This window comes from Aquarana catesbeiana, linkage group LG04 (assembly GCF_042186555.1).
Source record: "Aquarana catesbeiana isolate 2022-GZ linkage group LG04, ASM4218655v1, whole genome shotgun sequence".
NCBI classification, from domain to species: Eukaryota; Metazoa; Chordata; class Amphibia; order Anura; family Ranidae; genus Aquarana; species Aquarana catesbeiana.
Window position 1 is genome coordinate 655701655 of NC_133327.1, and position 24079 is coordinate 655725733.

At 44.0% G+C, this 24079-nt stretch overlaps 1 protein-coding gene across 2 annotated transcripts in view; it reads left to right on the forward strand.

Annotated features, from left to right (window-relative positions):
- Nucleotides 1-6180: 6180 nt before the first annotated feature.
- Nucleotides 6181-24079, forward strand: part of PRKCE (protein kinase C epsilon) — a 523002-nt gene continuing 505103 nt past the window's right edge. For both annotated transcript variants that reach the window (XM_073628484.1, XM_073628485.1), the window contains exon 1: nt 6181-7229. In XM_073628484.1, the coding sequence (XP_073484585.1) occupies nt 6882-7229 (348 nt within the window). In that variant the 5' untranslated portion in view covers nt 6181-6881. The remainder of the gene's footprint in view (nt 7230-24079) is intronic.

A 24079-nucleotide genomic window follows, 5' to 3' on the forward strand; every position in this document is an offset into this window, starting at 1 on the left:
GCATATCTTCACATATATTCACATGTGCCGTAAGTTATGCAACAGATTAATCCAACTTATAAATATACCGTGTTTTTGGTGTAGGGGAACGCTGCACTGGATTTGGACCCATTATATACAGGTCTCCCCGTCCCCCAAGGCACCCCAGTCTTAGTCCGTAGGGTTCAATATTGGGTTGGCCCACCCTTTGCAGCTATAACAGCTTCAACTCTTCTGGGAAGGCTGTCCACAAGGTTTAGGAGTGTGCAGTGGCGGGCCGTCCATAGGGGGCGCACGGGCGCCACCCCCCCGACCATATGTCCGGCCCCCTAATCTTTGAAGCACATGATTAGAGTCTGAGGCTCGAATTGGTTTCAAAAAAGGGCACTGCGCCCCGAGCCCATTCACTTGTGTGACAATAGCAAATTAATATTCGCTATATAAGAAAATATAAGAAAAGCTCAAGCGCTGACGTGGTTAAAAATTCCTGCTGCGGAAACCAAATGGTTAATATGAGATGGCCAAATAATATAGCTGCAACTAAAATAAGTGATAAAATCAATAAATAGTAAAGTACGCTTATAATGGTGGGATAAGCTTGATTTATATTCCACTTTAAACTTTATAAGAATTTTCAGATTAAGAGCATTTTGAGGTGTTTTAGAGGTATTTTTTGATTACCTTTCACTAATTATAATGGGAATATGAGGATAATATAAGCGCAACTAACTACTTTACTATTTATTGAAATTAATATTCCCTATTGTCTTCCTGATTCTCCTCCTGGCCCATAAGAAAGCAGTTCCTGAGGCCCGATTGGCCAGGGATTCTTAGGACTCCCAGCCAATCAAGTCTCAGTCAGGACCCACTTCCTGTTCGGCCTGAAAGGAAAAGCAATGGCTGCAGTACAGATCCATGTCTACCTGATCTACCTCCTTCCTAAGGTAAGGAGTCCTCTGATCGCCACCACATTCCTGTCCATCTCCCGTGGGGGGTGGATTGTTGTTGTTGATTTGCCGCCCCCCCCCCCCCCAAAAAAAATATTGAGCACCAGCTGCAATAGAACACCTTTGGAATGTATTAGAGCGGAAACTGCGAGCCAGGCCTTCACGTCCAACATCAGTGCCTGACCTCACAAATGCGCTTCTGGAAGAATGGTCAAACATTCCCATAGACACACTCCTAAACCTTGTGGACAGCCTTCCCAGAAGAGTTGAAGCTGTTATAGCTGCAAAGGGTGGGCCAACTCAATATTGAACCCTATGGACTAAGACTGGGGTGCAATTAAAATTCATGTGCGTGCACAGGCAGGCGTCCCAATACTTTTGACAATATAGTGTATATAGGAATTGGATGCCTTTTTAACTGCATCCAATTCGCATAACATGTGAATGTGACCGGATCTCAATGGAGCCGGTTCACACATGTCCGGGACAGTTACGATGTGGATTTGAAAGGGGTCTTGTGTGTTTTTGGTTCCAGTTCAGGTGCGAATTCAGGCAAAAATTTGCACTTGAACCGGTGAACAGAAACGCACCGGACTCTGGACTGCAGACTGCAGATGGACATGTGTGAATCCAGCCTCACTGCTGTACTATGGGCCCTTCTTTGTTATCTTGCATGAGTGAGTCTTGAAATTGGAGGATGGAGGATCGGAAGAAGTATTGATTACAGCTCTTACTTTATAACATTCTAGTAAGGTGCATGGTGTAACCATAGGTGTACCAGGTGATTGTACTTCACATTTTGAGCACTTGAAAATGCGACACCATGTGAGTGGTTTGGCACTTTGCACAACTTTATCATTTAAAGCAGTATTACACTATTTTTATTTTTCATTCTTTGGAGGTTTTATGCTTCTTGTTTGGATGTGAAAGCGTGGGATTCTCATTAGGGAGGATTATTTGAGGACGTACTAACAACCTTATGTTTGGTAAGGTACTTAGAGTGATCGATGCTCATATATGTGTACAGGGCATGTGATTTTGAGCTGGTGAATCAAGTTTTGTTACAGCATAACACTGTTAGCCTTTTTTTGTTTTTTTTGGAGCTTCCAAAATATCATATTGAGGTGTGGAGGGAAGGAATCCTTCTGGAGGAGAGGTTGAGATACACAGCAAGAGTTGCATGGGAATATTATGGAAGGCTCTATCTGAGATACCTGAGTGTAAGGGTATACAGTATATATAAATGAACACATTTGGATTCAATGAAGATTTATTTGATGTAGCTCAGTATAAACACATTCTGTTAGATTGATTATATTAGACATATTACACCATATAGTATTTTTTCTTTCGAGATTTTTCACTGGCATGAGGGAAACACCACAGAGGAACTACAATCCAGAGGGCACATCACTGGAGTTGCCCACCTATATTGGACCTGGGAAAGTAGAAAAGTGCTTTGGAAGGACATTTTTAGACTGTGACTTTAAAGTGTTACTAAACCCAGAACAGTAAAATCAGTCTGTATATGCAGTAAAGCCTTCTTGTTATACTTACTGTAGAACATAAGGGCTTAATCCCCTGCATTGTGTAAAAAAGGCTGTTTGATCCTGTCTTCTCTGATTTTCCCCTTCTTCCACTGTACCCAATCCATCTCCTGATAGAAGAGAGCCTTGGGGGTAAACTGCACAATCTCAGTTTGGTGTGTATTGCTAGAGAAGTTTTTTTTTGCCCTGGGAGAGTGCATATGACCAGCACCGGGCCAATCAGCAATGTCCAGACAGAAGGTCTTGGTTTCTTTAACCTCATAGGACAATCAGAGGAGAACAAAAACTCCTTCTACAAGCTTTAACCATACACTGATAGTCCCAAGAATGCTATATACTGCTGATGAGAAAAGGTATTTAGCAGTTTATATTTACTAAAACTAGGGCTAATCCTGGGCGGGTGCACGGGGTGCACCACACTGAGGCACCGCAGAGGTGGGGGTGGGGCAAAGCGCCAGAGTGCTCCCCTCCCTCCTCCTCTCCTTGGCCTTGTCTGTGTCACACACACAGTGGGATCACTAGGGAAGAGCACGTTTATGGTCACATGTGGCAGCACGCAGCAGATGGGAGCTTTCTCTGTCACCTGTGTCCTCTCCCACACATGCTGCTGTAGCCCAGCATGCATAGTACAGGAGAGCATAGAGAGAACTGAGCGGAGGGAGGATACGCCCATTGATGAGCGAGCGATGAGCTCCCTGGAAGCTGCGCCCGCCCCGGCCCCGGATCAAGGGTCCTGCTGCCACCCATCGGGCCTCCACTCGGGGTGAAAGATCGTGGTGCACCTGATAGGAGGTGAGGACACAGGAGGCAGAAAATCAGGCCACTAGCTGACTGCCAGGAGGAGAGGTGAGTGAGCCACCACACAGAGGCTGAGCAAAGTTCTTAATGGGGTGACTGGGGTCGCCATTCGTGAAGAGGGGTTATTTGTGAAGTGGGAGGGTAATTTGTGAATTGGGGGGGTATTTGTGAAGTGTGTATGTGGCGGGGGGCATTTGTGGAGTGTAGGGGGTAATGTTGGGGGTTAATAGTGCATCCGCTGAGACCAGTGCTTGGGAGATTCAAATCCAAGCTCCATGACAGCAGGAGATCATCGCCGCTCTATGTGATCCAGGGGCACTGGCAAGCAGCAATTGGTGGGCACTGGCAAGCTGCAATTGATGGCCACTGGCAGGCTGCAATTGGTGGGCACTGGTAGGCTGCAATTGGTGGGCACTGGTAGGCTGAAATTGGTGGGCAGTATTGAGCTGCATTTGATGGGCACTGGTAGGCTGCAATTGGTGAGCACTGGTAGGCTGCAATTGGTGGGTATTGGCAGGCTGCAATTGGTTGGCACTGATAAGGCTGCATTTGGTGGGCACTGGTAGGCTGCAATTGGTAGGAACTGATGAGGCTCCATTTGATGGGCACTGGTAGGCTGAATTAGATGCATTGGTCTTTGTATCATGTCTCTGACCATTTCTTGTATCATATCTGCAGTCTCTGACCATCTCCTGTAGTATGTCTGCAGTATGTCTGGGGGCTCTTTCTAACAGACTCTGTAACAGAAGCCCTCTCTGTGTGCATCAGAGAGACCCCCATCCAGGTCCCATTAGTACACTCTCTTCCTGTATTTTCTTTAATTGTTAACCTCCCTGGCAGTATGATTATTTTGGATTTTAGGTGCTGAAAGCGGTACAATTATTTTGCATGGAAATTTGGTGTTTTATATTGTAGGCCTGTAATTCTTAGCAATAACACACTTAAATCTGTCCACCAAGAGTCTAGTAGATAACCCGGGTATGATGAAGTTTGAAAAACAAAAACATAAATTATAATATAATACATAAATATAAATAATTAAAAAAAATAATAAAATAATAAAATAAATTTCCCCACGATTCACTATCGCTCAATCCTGCAAGTGTTCTAATTTACTATTGTTGTTTTCTAGCTGGTCTAAAACCACTTTTGATGTAAAGGGACACTTTTTGGTTGCTATGGACAATCTCAAGTTTCCAGGCAGAAAGAACAGTATATATAATATAAAACTGCATGCAGGGCATTGGACAAAGCACTGGGGACAAAAGGGAAGTGAAATAATTTCATACAGTACAGTACTGTATGTGTTATGATTTTTACCTTTTTTGAACTTGCCACCAGGCTCCGCCCCGGTGCGTTGCGACGCTCGCAGGGAACGGAGCCTAGCACAGAGAGACTTCGGAGGAGGACAGAGCCCGCAGACACAGCGGGGGACATCGCAGGATCCTGGGGACAAAGTATGTAACACAGCACCAGGATCCTGCAATGTAATCCCGAGTGTGGCTCAGGGTTACCGCTAATGGTGCTGAAATTTAACCCCGAGCCACACTCGGGAAAACCGTCAGGGAGGCTACAAGATCATGGGAGGATCCCAGGGTAACAAAGACTTCTTAGGGGAGCATCTCTGTGTTTAAGTTGTTGCCATAAAAACATTTGTAAAGGGGAGGAGTTAGTAAGATGACCACGCCCACGTGGGGCCGCCAGAAATATTTCTGCACCCAGGCGTCTGTGACCCTAGGATCGGCCCTGACTAAAACTTCTGCAATTCAGTGTTCTGTGTACTGTGGGAAACCAGATATAGTGAATGCGGGGTCCTGGGTTTAGTAACACTTTAAGAGCATACTTAGCTTGTTCATAGTTAACAGTGATAACATTTATTATAAACCCCATACACTCACAATATTCACACTAAAAGAGACATGTCATCAGTAACTGAAAATGTCTCAAACCAGCAAGATGGCTGCGATCACTCTGCGCGATAACGTCATGCGCCGTAGCAACGCCCAATGCATTTTGTCATCATAAGACTTTATCTTGGGCGTTATATGAAGTTTTGAATTCCAACAGATCAGCAACATTGTATCATTTTTTTTAACCTTGGCAGAACACAGTTCCCCAGAGAAAATGTCAAACCTGATACATAAAATAAAAATATAAATACAGCTATAAATATAATTACACAAATATAAATACACAAATATAAAGTTTTGCATTGCAACAGATCAGCAATATTGTATCTTTTTTGATCTTTACTACATCACAGTTCCCCAGAGGTAATTTCATACCTGATATATAGGATAATATATAAATACACACATATAAATAAAAATGCACAAATATAAATATACAAATATAGATATTAATACACAAATACAAAGTTTGCATTCCAACAGATCAGCAATATTGCTACAACATAGTTCCTGATACATAGGATAATATATAAATACCCAAATATGAATTTAAATAGACAGATATAAATATACAATTAGTATTACACATATATTAATAAATACACAGATTTTAATAGATACACAAATATAAAGATTTGCATTCCAACAGACCAGCAACACTGTATCATTTTTGATCCTTGGCAGAACACAGTTCCCCAGAAGAAATGTCAAACCTGATACATAAGATATAAATATAAATACACGAATATAAATACAGATATGAATACAAAAATATTAATACACATATATAAACCCAAATATTAAGCTTTGCATTCCAAAAGGTACATTGTATTATTTTTTGATGATTGCTACAACACAGTGCCCTGCTTCCCTGGCAGAGGAAATGTCATACCTGATCAGAGAGGTAACTAACTAGCTATTTAAATAGTGAAAGTGGCCTGCTGCTGCCCTGATATGTGAGCCAACCAGGGACAGGGCTGCCAGCCTCCCCCCTCCCCAATACACACACTCTGCTAGGTAGGAGCTGCTGAAGCCTCCATTGCCTGTATGTGTCAGCAGCACACTCTGACGTCTTCTGTGCATTTCCTGCATTACAAGGAGAGAGGAGGAGGAGGAGGGGTTGGGTGTCGCTGCTGATCAGCACCAACAAGCTCTTTAGGCAGCAGCAGCAGCCTGCCATCCAGCAGGAATCTGCACACTGGATCCAAGGCTTTCTGCAGCCGGCCCAGCCCAGGCTCATGTATATTGCATGGGAGCAGCTGGAGGCGTCCCTGGGGAGGTGACCCCAGTCCTGATGCGGATGTGAGCTCCCTGCTTTTTTGGCCGTGCCGTGTTGTGCGCGGAGGAAGATTACTGTGTTGACCTCGGACCCGAAGGAGGACTTCGGCGGCTGCTGCTGCATGGATCAGCTGAGACGGTAGGTAGAGAGAGAAGACAGAGAGAGAGAGGGAGAGAGAGGAGTCAGCAGTAACCCCCCTCCCCTCCACCCGGCCGGGATTACATGAGGATCTCCAGAGCCCTTGGAAGCTGCAAAAGGAGGAGGAGGACGTCCCCCTTGTTTTCCGTTAGAAATCAGCCCTGGATTGAGTGGGAGTCGCAAGGAAGAGAGCAGGCAGATCCCATCGGATCTCCATCGATCGCTGCAAGCTGAGAGGTGGTGGATCTCGCGCCCCCTCCCCCCTGTTAACCCCTCGCTCGCCATGGTGGTCTTCAATGGTTTGCTGAAGATCAGGATCTGCGAGGCTGTCAACCTGAAGCCCACAGCTTGGTCCCTGAGGCACGCGGTGGGGCCCCGACCCCAGACCTTCCTTCTGGACCCCTACATCGCCGTCAATGTGGACGACTCAAGGATCGGCCAGACCTCCACCAAGCAGAAGACCAACAGCCCAGCCTGGCACGATGACTTCTCCACCGACGTCTGCAATGGAAGGAAGATCGAGCTGGCCGTCTTCCACGATGCCCCCATCGGCTACGATGACTTTGTGGCCAATTGCACCATCCAGTTCGAGGATCTCCTGCAGAATGGGAGCCGGCACTTCGAGGATTGGGTAAGACAGATGGGGCAGGCTTGCCTGGGCTGCACACACATGGCCTTAAGCCTATTGTTATACTGCTGGAGTGTGGAGGAAATCCTCTAGTGGGGATTGACACGGCCACACATCCCTCTGCTTCCTCCTGTGTCCCCTGTGGGGGGAGCATTGAGGATGGAGGGGTGATTTGCTGTTGGAGCCACTAAAACTGATAGATACCCTAGATGTGGCCTGGTGGAGCTACATGTCTCAGTGAACTGGGATCCACAAGCCTTCTTGATGTTATGGTCCTAAGTGTCAAAGTGTCATCTCCAGGTACTCTGATAACCACTTTGATGTTTTTTGTCAGGGTGTTCCTAAAACATTACAAAATCCAACCCAATGAAATGAGGATAGAATTTTTTTACTATTGGACTTGTAGATCTTATGCAGGTGGGGAATTACATAAACACACATTCCTGTTATTACTCCTAGTGGAGCTACAAGTCCCAGCGTACTGGGCTCCATCAATGTTGTTGTTGTTATTATTTTTATTATTAGTATTCAGATTTTATATAGCGCCAACAGTTTGCTCATTGCTTTGGTCCCAAGTGTCAAAGTGTCATCTCCTGGTACTCCGATTACCAGTTTGACCTTTTTTGTCAGGGTGTTCCTAAAACATTACAAAATCCAACCCAAAGAAACTATTACAGAAATAGTTTTATCCAAAAATTGATTGTAGAGTTCTATTTGCAGTCTGGACCTATAGTACACATAACTATCATCTTATTATTGGACTTGTAGACCTTCAGCTGGTGGGGAATGACATAAGCACACATTCCGCTTACTCCTGGTGAAGCTACAAGTCCCAGCATATTGGGCTTCATCAGCCCCCTTGTTGTTGTTGTTGTTATTATACAGGATTTATTTTGCGCCAACAGTTTCCTCATTGCTTTGGTCCCAAGTGTCAAAGTGTCATCTCCAGGTACTCTGATAACCACTTTTACCTTTTAGTCAGGGTGTTTCCAAAACATTCCTAAATCCAACCCAATGAAATGATTTACTATTGGACTTGTAGATCTTCTGCTGGTGGGGAATGACAGTCACACATTCCCTCTCCTTATTTCTGGTGGAGCTACAAGTCCCAGCTTACTGGGCTCCAATAGCCTTCTTGATAATGATGTTGTTATTATACAGGATTTATATAGCACCAACAGTCTGCACAGTGCTTTGGTCCCAAGTGTCAGTGTCATCCCTAGGTAATCTAATTACCAGTTTGACTTTTTTTTTGTCAGGGTGTTCCCAAATCATTCCAAAATCCCAATGAAATGAGGACAGAAATTGTACCCCAAAAACTGATTGTAGAATGCGGTTTGTGGTTTGGACCTATAGCACACATAAGTATCATTTTACTATTGGACTTGTAGATCTTCAACTGGTGAAGAATGACACAGGCACACATTCCTGCTCTTACTGTTGGTGGAGCTACAAGTCCCAGCGTACTGGGCTTCATCAACCTTCTTGATGTTATGGTCCAAGTGTCACCTCCAAGCACTCTGATTATCAGTTTGAGCTTCTGTCAGGGTGTTCCCAAAACATTCCAAAATCCAACCCAATGATGTGGTGATAGAAATTGTTTTACCCCAAAAATTTATTGTAGAATGCTCTTTAAGGACAGGTCCTGCAGCTCACATAGGCACCGTGGTATTGTTGGACTTGTAGATCTTCAGCTGGTGGGGATTGACTGGACTACGCATCCCTGTTGTTCCTCCTGTGTCCTCTTTTTGGGGTTGGGGGCATTGATGATGGAGGGGTGATCTGCTGCTGGAGGCACTAGGCTGCCAAAAAAAACAAAACTGATGGCTAACTACCCCATGTGTGTGCTGGTAAAGCCACGGTACAAATCCCAGCATGCTTGCCTTTATCAGCCTTCTTGATGTTATGGTTACAAATGTCATCTCCAGGTGCTCTGATTACCGGTTTGTCCTTTTTGGTGTTCTACTCCCAAAACATTCAAAAATTGAACCCAATTAAATGAGGATAGAAATAGTTTTATCCCAAAAGTTGATTGTAGAACGCTATTTGAGGTTTGGACCTACAGTGCACATAGGCAGCACTGTACTTTTGAACTTGTAGATCATTGGTGTCAAACTTAATTTCATTGTGGACCACATAAGCATTTGGTTGCCCTCAATAGGCCAGTTGTATCTGTAAGACTAGAAGTCCAGAGCACCCCACCACCAGAAATCAAGAGTCCCCCCCCCTCTCTTTTATCACAGTGCACCCCCTTACCTTGTCCTGCTTCCAGAAAGAAGCTGGGGGCAGAGCTGGGAAGCAGAAAGTGCAGGGTCTGAAGGAGGACCAGAGGAGGGCTGAAGTCAGCTGCCAGAGTCTGCTGAATGCTTAAGACCATAGGAGTCAGGAGCCAGCACAGGATCTGCAGAAGGCGTTCAGTCCTCCTCTGTTTCCAACTGCTGAGCCATGGTAGAGATGAGGAGGGTGCCTAAGCTGCAGGAGAGGTGCGAGGGCCACATGAAATTGCCTGGCGGGCCGGATTCAGCCCCTCTGGCTGTGTGTTTTGATGCATGTTTTGTAGATCTTCTGCTGGTGGGGAATGACATATCTACACATTCCTGCTCTTACTCCTGGTGGAGCTACAAGTTCTAGTGTACTGAGCTCCATTAACCTTTTTGATGTTATGATCCCACTCCCAGGTGTCAAAGTGCTATCTCTGAGCACTCTGAGTGCCAATTTGTCCTTTTTCTAGGGTGTTCTGAAAACATTCATAAAATTAACCCAATCAAATGGGGATATAAATTGCTGTCCCCTAAGAATTCATTGTAGATGTAATTTGTGGTCAGGATCTACAGCACACATAGAAAGTATGGTGTATAGTTGGATTTGTAGATCTGCAGCTGGTGGGGAATGACTTGGCCACACATTTCTGCTTGTCCTCCTGTGCCCCTGCATCATGGATGGGAGAGGTTTGAGGGTTGAGCTGCTGCTGGAGGCACTGGACCACCAAAAAAGTAATGGTCTAGTGGAACTTACTAGTCCCAGCATACTGGTTCCATCAATCTTCCTGATATTAGGGCTCCAATTGCCAAAGTGCCATTTTCTGGCACTCTGATTACCAGTGTTCCAAAATTCAACCCAAAGAAGTGAGTCCCAAAATCGGCCCAAATTCTAATGAGTTTCCAGACTGTTCGAAAGATGATCACTAATTGCCAATTCCCCCTACCTCCCAGGCTTCTCCCCCTCCTTGTTGGCCCTCAAATAGTTTCTGTTCTAAATGAACACAGCGAAAAACACTCGCTCGCTGTGTCCACTCATTGCTGAGGCATAGTAAACTGTTTGCTATGCTTCAGTTTGTGAATGGACAGGAAGCTGCTCCGCACAGAGCACTTCCCATTCATTCACTGTCCAGTGCAGCTGAGGCTGCAGAGAAAGACATGCGTGTTCGAGCTTTGGGATGCACACTTTAATGGCTGCGCACACCTATGGATGGGACTTTTAGTTCTGCAACAGCTGGGGGGCCACAGGTTGAGCACCCATTATATAGACCCTTGAACCCCAGCAGAGCTTACACTTCAGTCTCCCTGCCCCATCACATGTACAAAGGTGACATTTTGGCTTTCCAACTCGGTCACATGTGCAAACTTTACTAAATCTGTCATGATGATGATGATGATGATGATATTGTTTTATCCATAAAATCTGTATGTATGGTAAGGGCTGGATACAGTTACAGCTGATCAGCGGAAATGTATGAAACGTGCTTTGGGGTCTTTGTGACCTACACAGTTAAGCTGGCCATATGCTGTTCGAATGTCAGTCGATTATTGTGAATCAGGCCAAATTCGAGCTCTGGGTGATCCTGCCACCCGACCCGACAAACTTTGAGAAATCAAAAGAGACAGTCAGAAAATAAAGCCAGTCGAAAAGTGACTTTAGCCAATCAGCTGAAGTCTATGTACAATAGCCTGCAGTGGGAGAGTTTCCATTCACACATGGCTAAATCCATATCTGGCCATTCTTATGGGTATGGCCAGCTCTGTATGGTGCACTACTTTAACTACTGAGCCGTGGTGGACAGAATCACTAAAGAGCCCTGTGTAAGACCAGCTTTGGGGCTCTCCATGCAACTAGTTGTCAAGGAAATAACTGCATTCATTGGGTATCCCTTGACAGCTAGATAAAAGTGTGCCATGTTCAGGTCTACATGACAGTGACAGGGGCCTCCATCAACCATATGACCCACGTCTAGTATAAATGGACCCTTGTGCAGCTGCACGGTCTGCGTCCATATTATGCCCGCCCCTTCCAATGAGAAAGTAATGGAAATCCACCAATCACTATTTCAGGAAGACAAACGCTATCCCTTGTGTGTATTGACAAAAGCATCAATGAATTTATTCTCAAATTTATTCTTTTTTTTTTTTCAGTGTTTCTAGGAGGCTTTCATGGTAGCAATTGCTGACACAGTAGTAGATTGTATTTGTCACTGTGTCTGAAATGAGAACTCGCTGTGCTGCAGTACAGCAAATGGTCAAATATAAGCCTGCCTTGGAAAATGACAGCGTGATTGGAAGAATCTGGTTGCGATGGGGCAGTACCATAGGTGTGCGCAGACTATTGCATTAGGGTGTGCACACCAAAGCAAAAAATAAATAAATAAATAAAAATGAAAAAAAAAAACCTACAGACACTGCCCAACTGACACCATCCATTTTTTAATACATTCTAAAATGTTTGTTGACATTAATAAGTGGTGTGTATATATATATTTTACTCTCACACAAACTTATTAATGTAAACAAACCTTTTGAAATGTATTAAACATAGATGGTTTTAGTTGGGCAGTGTCTGTAGTTTTTTTCATTTTTATTATTATTATTTATTTTTTTTTTTTACAATTCTTTTAGGAGCCCCAATGGGGGCTTTGGTAAAATATCGGGTCTAAACAGAGACCTGATGTCTCACTTTTGCAACAGAGAAAGGGGTTGAGGACAGAGATTCCCCAGCCCCTTTCTCCACAGCCTCAGCTGCACTGGACAGTGAATGAATGGGAAATGCTCTGTACAGAGCGGCTTCCTGTTCATTGACAAACTGAAGCCTGGTAAACACTGTTTACTTGGCTTCATATATGAATGAACACAGTGAGTGACCTGTACCAATCACTCGCTATCAGAAAAAGAAGTGGCCGTTAAATGACACCGGGTCCAGGCAGCAGGGGGAATGTACGCCACACGGTAGTGATTAGGGTGTGCCCAGGCACACCTGGCACATCCCCTGCGCACATCTATGGGCAGTACTGACAGTTCTTATTTCAGCTACTTTGGTGAATGAGGGTTGTTGAGAGCTGATGTGTTATTTTTGAGAATGTATGGTTAAATTTAATATAGTATACAGCAAATATTGGGGCTGTTAAATGTAAAATTTGGGCGTATTTCCCCAACTGGAAGCCACCAATTCTGCATACAGCTGTCTATGGAAATAAAAGGCTGTATGTGGTATGCGCTGGTACTTGCACAAATGCGCATTCTTATGGATGTAAGTCGAGTGTCTGTACCCATGCTCGTGTTTACGCAAGTACTGGCGTATACCTATGTACATCCTTTGATATCTATGGGTAACTGTATGCAACACCTGTGGCTCCCAGGTGGGGAAATACACCCGAATTTTACATTGTATAGCCCAGGTGCATGAGGCCTATAAGGAAGCATACAGATTACAGAATCGACTGGTGTGCTTATACAGAACCTCTTTGATTGAACTATCATAATTCTGGTATTATTCCATTAAAGTTCACGGACGAGAAGTGTCTGGTGCCTATGGCAGCCAATTGGAATGCAGCTGTCATTTTTACAGCACAAATGTAACATGTTTGGGAGAGTCTGATTAGATGATAAAGGGAATCCCACACATTATTTATTTATTTTTTGTGTTGTGTTTTGTGTGTGCGGTGGTGGTGGTGTATGTTTTTTGTTTTTTTGTTTTTTTTCTCTCATACTAACTAAACACTCCTACATAATGTTATTAAATAATTATCCATTAAATAGCTTGATTTAAAAAATAATGGCTAAAGAAAATGTTGTCTGCGTTCATTTGAGTTCCACTTGACGGTCTGCGTTTAAAAAAAAAAAAATGACCCTTTGCATCCTCCGCCATTGTACCCCTGGCTGCCATGAGTTGAAGGAAATCCTTATGTCAGATAATGACCTTTCTTGGATCTTCCTGCTTTTCTGTGTATACATGAGAAGAGGCCAGTGAGGACATGAGCAAACCGCAGGGACGTTGTGCATTGTATTCTTAGGCTGTGGTTAGAGAGGTGTCGGGTGCTGGACTGGCAGCTGTAATCATCTGCTTCCCATCATAGATTGTGCAAACACTGCTTAGTTCAATTCAAAAAGCCGAGATGGGCAATGATTCATGGAGTCCAATCAAAACTTGGCTTTTCAGACTTCAAAATCGGTTTAGCTTGAATTGAAGGCAAATCTTATGTATGTGGGTCACCAAAGCTCCAGTCTAGTCATAACAATTGCATAAGGCTTTATTAAAGAGCACGAGACAGGAAATTTCTCAGTAGATGAGATGGGTTATATGTTCCTGCATAGCGTTTTCTGACAGCCAGTGGGATTGGAGATTGAGGTGGGATTGGATTAAGCTCGCCACATACTGTAGGTTACAGTCTTGTTTCCTAGGTGTGCGCATGGGGTGTAACGGATGTGCCCTGGCACACCCTAATCACCCCCTGCTGATATTTCACCAAACCTCCTAAAAAAAAAAAAAATAAATAAATATATTTTATTTTTGACACCATCCACTGCCCTACTACATAATACAATTTTTACATTTATTTAGTGTGTGTGTTTTATATATTTTAAATGCACTCGCGCATGTTTGAGTTTTGGGGTGCACACCCTAATGCAATAGGCTGCGCACATCTATGGTCTGTTTGAACAATCAACTTTAGGTAGATCTACCTACAGGTATGTAGTGAAAGGGCCTGCCTGATTGGGTATGAACTGATTGGATAGTTTAGTTAGGTCCTCCCATTACATAGTTTTGCTTGACCTGAAGTTGATTGTACAAGGAGGATATTTTGAAGACTGGACCGCGCTCATCTAATACAAATATACCTCCGATAAATAATAAAGCAAATGTGTAATAAAGTTAATGGAAAACTGTGCAAATTAAGTGCTTTATGTAAATTAAATACAGAAGCAATGAACAAAAATGTGTTAAAATCATAGTGACACCCATGAAAAAAAAAAGTGCTCTTCCTCTTCTCCCAGATAGAAACACACCGCACTCACCTGAAATAAATCCTTTCTTTTCTCAAAGAAGGTCAAAATCATAAGTTATCTCCAAGCAAGTGTTTCCCCAAACAGATATCATATGCTTGATCCACCAGCAATATACTTAGGTCCCCAAACTGCGGCCCAGGGGCTGGATGTGGCCCTTCGCTTGCCTTTTATCTGGCCCTTGGGGCACTATTTCACCAACCGACACCAACAATGGGGGAACTCTTCTTCCATTGCTACCAACAATGGGGGAACTCTTCTTCCATTGCTACCAACAATGGGGCACTACTGTTGGGGCATTATTTACTCCCACTGGCCACAGTCTGGCCCCTCTAAAGCCTTAAGGACAGTAAACTGGCTCTTTGCTTAGAAAGTTTGGAGACCCCTGATATAGACAACTGAGCTCCACCATCTCCTGCACCTCTTAAGAGATTCTGTGCATACCTCACTCGCAAAGGGAAGATGTAAAGGAACCTCTCATAGTGTAGTAAATTCAGGTTTGATGTAAAATTGTGCACACACGTCCATAAAAATATACTCATGGAAACTGAAAGCGCTAGTTTACACTTCACCTGCGCTCCAACGTCCAGAAAAGATGTAATTTCCGGTCGGAGTGCAAACCGGCGCTTTTAGTTTCCATTTCATGCCTGACTATATTTTTATGGATTATAAGGGGGTCGGCTGTCAGAACCAGGAGGAGACAGCCAGCCCCCTGATGAAGCACCAGGATGCAAATACATTTTTGGTTGATTACCCACTAACTGCTGTGTAATGCAGTGCACAGCAGCGCGGCAGAACCTGGCGTGCAAAAATTGTAACTTTTTTTTTTTTTTCAGTGCACACCAAGATAGTGAAACTGAAGCAATAGGACATAAGTCTTCTCTATGCATTAGGACTGCATTGGGCAATGTTGCCCAACAAGTCTGGTGTGAATGAGCCCTTCTAATGCCGCGTACACACGGTCGGACTTTTCGTCTACAAAAGTCCAACGGACGCCGACGGACTAAAGCTGGCTGGTAATCCGATCGTGTGTGGGCTTCTCCGGACTTTCAGCAGACTTTTTCAGCCTCAAATCCGACGGACTTTAGATTTGAAACATGCTTCAAATCTTTACGTCGTAACTACGACGGACCCCGAAATCCGCTCGTCTGTGTGCTAGTCCGACGGACAAAAACCCATGCTAGGGCAGCTATTGGCTACTGGCTATGAACTTCCTTATTTTAGTCCGGTGTACGTCATCACGTACGAATCCGTCGGACTTTTGTGTGGTCGTGTGTAGGCAAGTCCGTTCGTTAGAAAGTCTGCTGCAAGTCCGCCGAAAGTCCGCAGGAAGTCTGTCGGACAGGCTGTCGGACTTTTGTAGACGAAAAGTCCGACCGTGTGTACGCGGCATAAGTGATGAAGATTCATCTGGACTTAAAGGGATTGTAAAGTCAGAAGGTTTTTTTTTTTATCTTAATGCATTAAGATAAAAAACCTTCTGTGTGCAGCAGCCCCCCTAACACTTACCTGAGGTCCCTCTCTGTCCACCGATGTCCCAGTGTCTCAGCCGTCCGAGATTCTCCCTGCTCATTGGCTGAGACACAGCAGTGGCGCCATTGGCTGCTGCTGTCAATCAAAGTCAGCTAGCCAATCAGGAGAGATGGGGGGGTGGGGCCGAGTCATGCTCCATGTCAGGATGGACACAGGGAGCTGTGACTTGGCTCTGGGGGCCCTCATAGCAAGCTGTTTGCTGCAGGGCACTCAACAGGAGGGAGGGGCCAGGATCACAGAAGAGGGAGCTGAGAAGAGGAGGATCCGGGCTGCTCTGTGCAAATCCACTGCAACAGAGCAGGTAAGTATAACGTACGTTAATTTTTTTTTTTTTTTTTTTTTTTTTTTTTAGGAAAAAAAAAAACAAGAATTTACAACCACTTTAAAAAAGAGAAGACTTCTTTGGGACGTATACGTGGTTTTTTTTTTTTTTTTTTTTTTTTTGTGATGTTAGCAGATGACATGCAGAACTGTTTGGGTCTCACTCTGCCTGGTGTTGTAGGGATTAAATCTCCAATCTGTTCCTTGCTTTTCTCAGATTTTCTTTGATATGGAAATGAAGTAAAGTCATATGTAGTGATGTAACTGGCTTGTTTTATATCACACATTTGTTATTCAGCTAAGATTATAATTGAGTTTACTTGACAAGGGGAGGCTTTAGGGTGAGACGGGAAGAGCCTTTGCTGTATGATCAGACAACTGTGTGTTGTGTTGTGATCGATTGTACTATTTGTATGCAAAATATTAGCATAGCACCGTTCGATTAGGACACAATCTTGGAATGACTTTAGCCTTTTTTATAACAATAAATACACACTGTGGGCTGCCAGTCCTCTCCCAATCAGGAGCACTTCCTCCACAGGGCAAACGTGTTGCTGCGCAATTTCACTGCAGAACAAACAGGGTTGTCGCCTTGTTAACCACCTCAATACCGGGTACTTTCACCCCTTCCTGCCCAGGCCAAGTTGCAGCTTTCAGTGCTGTTGCACTTTGACAATTGTGCGGTCATGCAATGCTGTACCCATATGAAATTTTTCTTTCGCATAAATAGAGCTTCCCATTGGTGGTGTTTACCCACCACTGGAGTTTTTTTATTTTTTTTGCTAAAAAAAAAATGAAAAAAGACTGAAAATTTTGAAAAAAGAAGAAAGGGGTTTTTTTTTTTCTTATTTACAAAATTTTATGACATCGACTAAGTTATTTTTCTCCTGCACTGATGGGCACTAATGAGGAGGCACTGAAAAGCAGCACTGATGAGTACTTATAGGTGGCACTTATGGGCAATGATTGGTGGCACTGATGGTTAGTGAAAAATGATGAATCTACTGGCAGAATCAACAGGTAATGTGGCCGTTAGGTGGAGGGGCTCTGAAAAACAAAAATGATTGTGTTAAAATATCTTAAGCCAAAATTTCCTTTTTTTCTTTTATTTTGAGTGGAGTAGGGAAGGGTTAAAACTGCTGTTTTGTTAAAAAAAATAATATAAGAGTTTCCACTTCCCGTCCTGTAGACTTAAAGGGGTTGTAAAGTTATTTTTTTTTTTTTTTTTTAAATAACAAACATGTTATACTTACCTTCACTGTGCAGCTCGTTCTGCACAGAGTGGCCCCGAACCTGGTCTTCTGGGGTCCCTCGGCGGCTGTTTCAGCTCCTCCCCGCAAGCATTTACCACCTTAATGCGAGGGCTCGCATGGTGGTGAGTGCTTGCGGGCACGCTCCCGTGATACAGCCGGCGGCTATAGCCGCTCGCTGTATCACTCGGCCCCGCCCCCCGGCGCGCCGCGTCATTGGATGTGATTGACAGCAGCACGAGCCAATGGCTGCGCTGCTTTCAATCCATCCACTGCAGCCAATCAGCGACCAGGCTGAGCTGCAATGAAGATGACGAGGACGAGCAGCGAAGATTCGAGGCGTCAGGTAAGTAAAACGGGGGGCCTGGGGGCGGCGGTACTGTCAAAAGTTTTTTCACCTTAATGCATAGAATGCATTAAGGTGAAAAAATTTTTACCTTTACAACCCCTTTAACAGGGAATGAATGCGAAGTTCTCCTTACAATGTGAGGGATGTCCTCTCTTAGGCAGCCCATAGATGAGGTTTTGTTTTTTCCTTTAGCCAGCAGGTTGAACAAAAAACTTGATTCCCCCATCCACACATTCGATGTAAATGGGGGAATCCTCCCCGCTGAGCTATTGTACTTCTCTGCCGTCAGAATACGCTGATCAGCGTTGCAGGCTGTAGCCGGTGACACTGATCAAGTGGTGAAAATCTTTAAGGGCGGTTGTACAGAAGTGGAATAGTAGATGGACTTCTGTATTGTCTCCTTACCTACACATGAATTGAAACTTGTCCAGTCCCCGCTTAACGGGCTAAATTTCGATCCATGCAGTTGACACAGGAGCAAGTGTCCCCATTAGATTTCCCCTCTCTACCTGTTCTGGTGATAGCTCAAAATGTGGATTTAACCTCACTTTCATTCCCACTGACCTTGGTGATGGGACAGTTACAGAGCGTGAATCTTTCTAACTGGGCTATTGACAAACTCTAGGAATATTTCATTTTTTTTTTTTTTTTTTTTTCTATTTTAAATTCTTGAGCAGTTGTAAATTTGTCTGGAGAGCTACAATGTTATAGCTACTGACTATTTTATAAGTCTGACAGCTGAATGTCAGGTACCAGCAGATGTGTCATGTGTAGCAAGGTTATGTCTCAAGGCTGATTTTTGGCAGGAGATAATGAGACATTTTATTAAAGTATTAAAGCGAAATGCTACGTAAATTAAAAAAAAAAAAAAAAGTGTGGTGTGTGTGTGTGTGTGTGTGTGTGTGTGTGTGTGTGTGTGTGTGTGTGTGTGTGTGTGTTTGTTTTTTTCCTACCTACAGTGGGACCAAGGCAGGGTGGCTACGTTCCTACACACAGTGGGACCAAGGCGGCGAGGCTACGTTCCTACACACAGTGGGACCAAGGCGGGGAGGCTACGTTCCTACACACAGTGGGACCAAGGCGGGGAGGCTACGTTCCTACACGCAGTGGGACCAAGGCAGGGTGGCTACGTTCCTACACACAGTGGGACCAAGGCAGGGAGGCTACGTTCCTACACGCAGTGGGACCAAGGCGGGGAGGCTACGTTCCTACACGCAGTGGGACCAAGGCGGGGAGGCTACGTTCCTACACGCAGTGGGACCAAGGCGGGGAGGCTACGTTCCTACACGCAATGGGACCAGGGCAGGGAGGCTACGTTCCTACACGCAGTGGGACCAAGGCAGGGAGGCTACGTTCCTACACGCAGTGGGACCAAGGCAGGGAGGCTACGTTCCTACACACAGTGGGACCAAGGCAGAGTGGCTACACACACAGTGGGACCAAGGCAGGGATACTACGTTCCTACACACAGTGGGACCAAGGCAGGGATACTACGTTCCTACACACAGTGGGACCAAGGCAGGGAGACTATGTTCCTACATACAGTGGGACCAAGGCAGGGTGGCTACGTCCCTACACAAAGTGGGACCATGGAGATCGAACATGGCCACCCTCTAAAAGAAAGTCAAATCACAGCAGTCCAAAAAAGGAGTTTTGAGATTTGAAGGAGGCTGAGAGCAATAGAAGGGACTTGAGTTAAGAATACAAACTTGAATATTTTTTCAAAAAACAGAGTTTAGTGTCACGTTAATGTTGCCTATCCTATTTCTGTTACTATTCTGATAAAGGCCTCTTCTGGTCTGTTTCTTTAAACTCACACAACACATATTAGCCACACAGTCTGGGATCTGGTGCATAGAGACAGAACGTGGCATTCTTCCAGCATTACAATAACACATCTGCTCACAAAGTGTGTGCACGCCGTGCCAGGCAGAAACCTTGCTTTGCTTTTTCTGGTCATTCAGTTGTAATATTTACTATTCCTGACACTTCCAGGAGGAGACAGAGTGAGACATGAACGGTAAGGTAGTCTATAATGGCACAGTTTGTTGGGAAACTCCATGGATAATTGGGGGTCTGATTTATCCACATGGAAGAGAGCAGATGTGGCCCTTTTGGGACTTTATTGTCCCATGGTAACTTCTCCTTGTTACTGTTTTATGTGACTCCAAAGGTTGCTATCTCCCACAGATTCTTGGTTGTGCCAGATTCCTGGGCCAATTTCTATGACAAGTGGGGGAAAATGCTTTAAACCTTCTCTGATCATCATTGGGGAGCTGCGGTAGTGTGTGGTGAGATGCAGCAGATTGGGACCTAGACATGGCTTGCAGAAGCATCACAGCTCCCCAGTTCTAGTCAGGTGGCTATGGTGAGAGGGGGGGGGGGGGGGAAGCTGACCAATGATTGATGGAATTCCACATGAAATTTTTTTAAGAAAAGCTTGTTCTAAGAAAGCTTTTTTTGTTGTTTTTTTTTTTTTCTAATAATTAGTAGGGTCAAATTTCAACCGCGGCAATGAGAAAATTCAAAGGAGAAAGCTGGAAAATATCTTTCTCAAACAAACACATTATTGACAGTGTATGTGGTTTTAGCACGGTAAAGTCAATTAATCCCAAATTCAAATGTTAAAAGTAAATTAAATCTTTCAATCAACATACGAATTTTCATAAGAGTTTTCCGAAGAATTTTGGTTGGAAATTTCTATCAATCAAGTCCTTTTTTCCCCAGCCTGAAATCATCAGTGATTTCTGCAGCTCATATCATCATGTGTTGGTCGCCAAATTCAAAGACCTAGGACAGTAGTCTCCAAGCGTTCTAAACGAAAGGCCAGTTTACTGTCCTTCAGAATTTTGGAGGGGCCAGACTGTGGCCGTTGGGAGTAAAAATTGTCCTGGCGTCATTGAGAGTAAACCATGCATCTTTGGTATTAGGGAGAGGAATAGCATCCTGTAGTTGGTGTCATTCAAAAGAATAGTGCCCCACCGTTGGTGTCCGTGGGAAAAATAGTACCCCATCATTGGTGTCAGTAGGAGAAATAGTGGCCCATCATTGGTGTCCGTGGGAGAAATAGTGGCCCATCATTGGTGTCCGTGGGAGAAATAGTGGCCTATCATTGGTGTCAGTAGAAGGTATAGTGCCCAATCATTGGTGTCAATGGAAGAAATATTGCCCCAGGGGTTGGATAAAAGCAAGCAAAGGGTTGCATTCGGCCCTGGGCCACAGTTTGGAGTCCACTGATCTAGGTGACGAATATGCGTGAAAAATAACACTAGGCACGGACATTGCACTGCTTTTCAAAAATTGTCACTTGGCTATTTTTCTGTCCATTGTGGTGTGTTGGCAGTCAATCCAGTCATATGAATAGACTGCTGCACATAGTCCTCTTCTTCCTTTTTTTTTCTTTAATGGGAAGCCATAGTCCTACTTTAAAGTGTGTGTGTGTGTATGTATATATAATTATGTATGTGTGTGTGTGTGTATGTATGTATGTATATATATATATATATATATATATATATATATATATATATATATATATATATATATATATATATATATATATATATATATATTAGCAAAACATTTGTGTATACGTATAAAAACATAAATCCTTTTTTTTTTTTCTTTTTTTTGAGGAGAAACAGCAGGACACTGGTCTTGCCAATAAATGGCTATGCAGGCTGAGGGGTGTCAGCGACCAGTCTGATCATTGAAGGAGAGCAGGCTGAGTTCACAGCATAGCTAGAGAACTGACCACGCAGGGCTCTCATGCCTAGTGTGGCCCGTTTTTGATAGGAAAGCAGGGGTACTAGCAGGAACACCAAGGATTTAATACAAAGAGAACAGGAGACTTTCTCATAGAAGTACATGTTACAGCAGGCACATATCAGGAATATGAAATGTTGGGTTTATATATTCTTTAACTTGATAAAAAAAAAAATATATATATATATAATGTTTATGGGGGGTTTACTTTCCCTTTTTTATATTAAAATGCATTTATGCTTTTAAATTACTCATATGCTTCCTGCCTAGACCCGTTGAGCTCTTGTGCAGTTGGTCTCATGAAAGGCTTTCAGCTGTACAAGCATGGCTAGTGGTAAAATGAATGTGGTCAAGGGATGTCAATATTACAGCATGCTGTGGCTCTGGGGCAGGGGTAAGGTGTACTAGGGCAGGGGGGTGGTTGGATTACATTAGCTCAGGGGGTAACTAGGTAGGAAAGTAGGGAAAGGGGAGGCTCCCATGTCCCAGCCATTGTCTGCGCTCCCTCCTCTCCCCTGCAGCATCCACTGGCTGACACGAAAGCTGGATCACATGACCAAACTTGAGCGGCCTGAAAACAGGTAAGTATATACCTCTTTCTTACACAGGTTCGATAGAATTGGTGTTAGGAGGGGGAGGGAGCATTTTTAGGATTAGTTAAGTTTGTTCTGGAATTCTACTTTTGACGTTTTGATTTTGGTATGAATGGAATTTTCCTACAAAAATGACATATGCTGTTAGAAATTCGTTCATTCAAGAAAAGTGTTCCATCCTGCTTCTTTGAATCTTCTTGTTACTAGGGTCCAAATTGAACGTTGATTTAACCCTACTGACTTTTAGAAAACTGAAGGAATGGTACTAGTGTAAGGCCAGCTTTACTGATGTGCACATATGCAATGATTTTAATGTTGCCTCTTGAAAAATGCGAAGAAGCAGCCTACCTCCCATGATTGAATAGGAATTTTCTTTATTCCGCTTAATGCACGTGGTGCTATCATTTTAGTAGTGGAAAGGTTGGGCAAAGAAACAAACTTTTGAATGTAGTAGCTACTGGAATAGGTTTTAGGCGCTGTCCTCTGTGAAGTAGGCAAATTGCTAATGAATTTTGTTAATTTCACCACCCTTTTTCTTTTAAAACCACATTGTTGTGTTTTTTGTTTAGCCACGGATCTTCCTTGGAAAAGTCTAGAGCAGTGGTCTCCAAACTGCGGCCTGCAGGTCAGATGGCTTTGCTTGCCTTTATCCGGCCCTTGGGGCACTATATTTTTTTTATTTTATTTTTTTCCCACCAAGGCACTTTTTTTTTTCTTCCGCCGACACCAACAATGGGGTATTTTCCTCAAACTGACAGCAATGATGGGGCACTATTCCTCCCACTGATACCAACACTTGGCAATATTCCTCCCACCAGTACCATTGATGGGGCACTATTCCTCCTTCCACTGACGACAGGTTCTATGGAAGTGTCTTACTCCCACTGACCACCAAGACTGTACATTGCGTACACAAGGGCATTTTCTACTTCCACTGGCCTCAGTCTGGCCCCCCCTAAAGTCTGAAGGACAGTAATTTGACCCTTTAGTTTAGAAAGCTTGGAGACCCCTGGCCTAGAGTATTGTAGGCAGCAATCTTTTTATACAGTAAAGGATTGTGGTTTGGTTAGGACAATCGTATCTTTTGAGCAGCAGCTCAGGTCTTGGTTGGTTTCCTGTGTTAAAACCACCATCTGACAGATTCTCAGTCCTCGGAGTTTGCCACAAGCTGCAAATACTCAAACCAGTTAGTTCACAGGACTGAACACTGAATTAAATTGCAGATGCCCATGAGAAATTCTGGGAGGTTAGATTGTTGGGGGGTGGTTCACACGTTTTTATGTTTTTTGGTGCAGTGAAATGCATGGTCAACGACCAGATCTGCATATTTTTTTATTTTTTATCCAGTTCTGTTTCTTTAGAGAAGATGTAAAGCCCAACAATAAAATGCTTCTTTTTGGTCTTTGAAGGTGGAAGGCAAGTCAAAAACTAAGCTTAAATCTACTCCCACCCCATTTTAAGTCTATTCTATCTACCCTGTAAAAGGAAAGATGCCTATACTTAAAGAGGAAATAAACCCTGGTGGGTTTTACTTCCTCTTTATTTCCCTGCAAAGGTAAAGCAAAATGGGCTACTATGCATCGCATAGTAGCCCATTATGTGTCACTTACCTGAAAACGAAGCCCGCGATGTCACCGTTGTCCCCACTAGCAGGGAGCGTCCATCTTTGCCCCTCTTCCTTCCGGGGCCGCGAACTCTGGCTCTGTGACTGGCTGGAGTCTCGTGACGTGACTCCTGCGCATGCACGTGCAAGCCACCAGTCACGGCATGA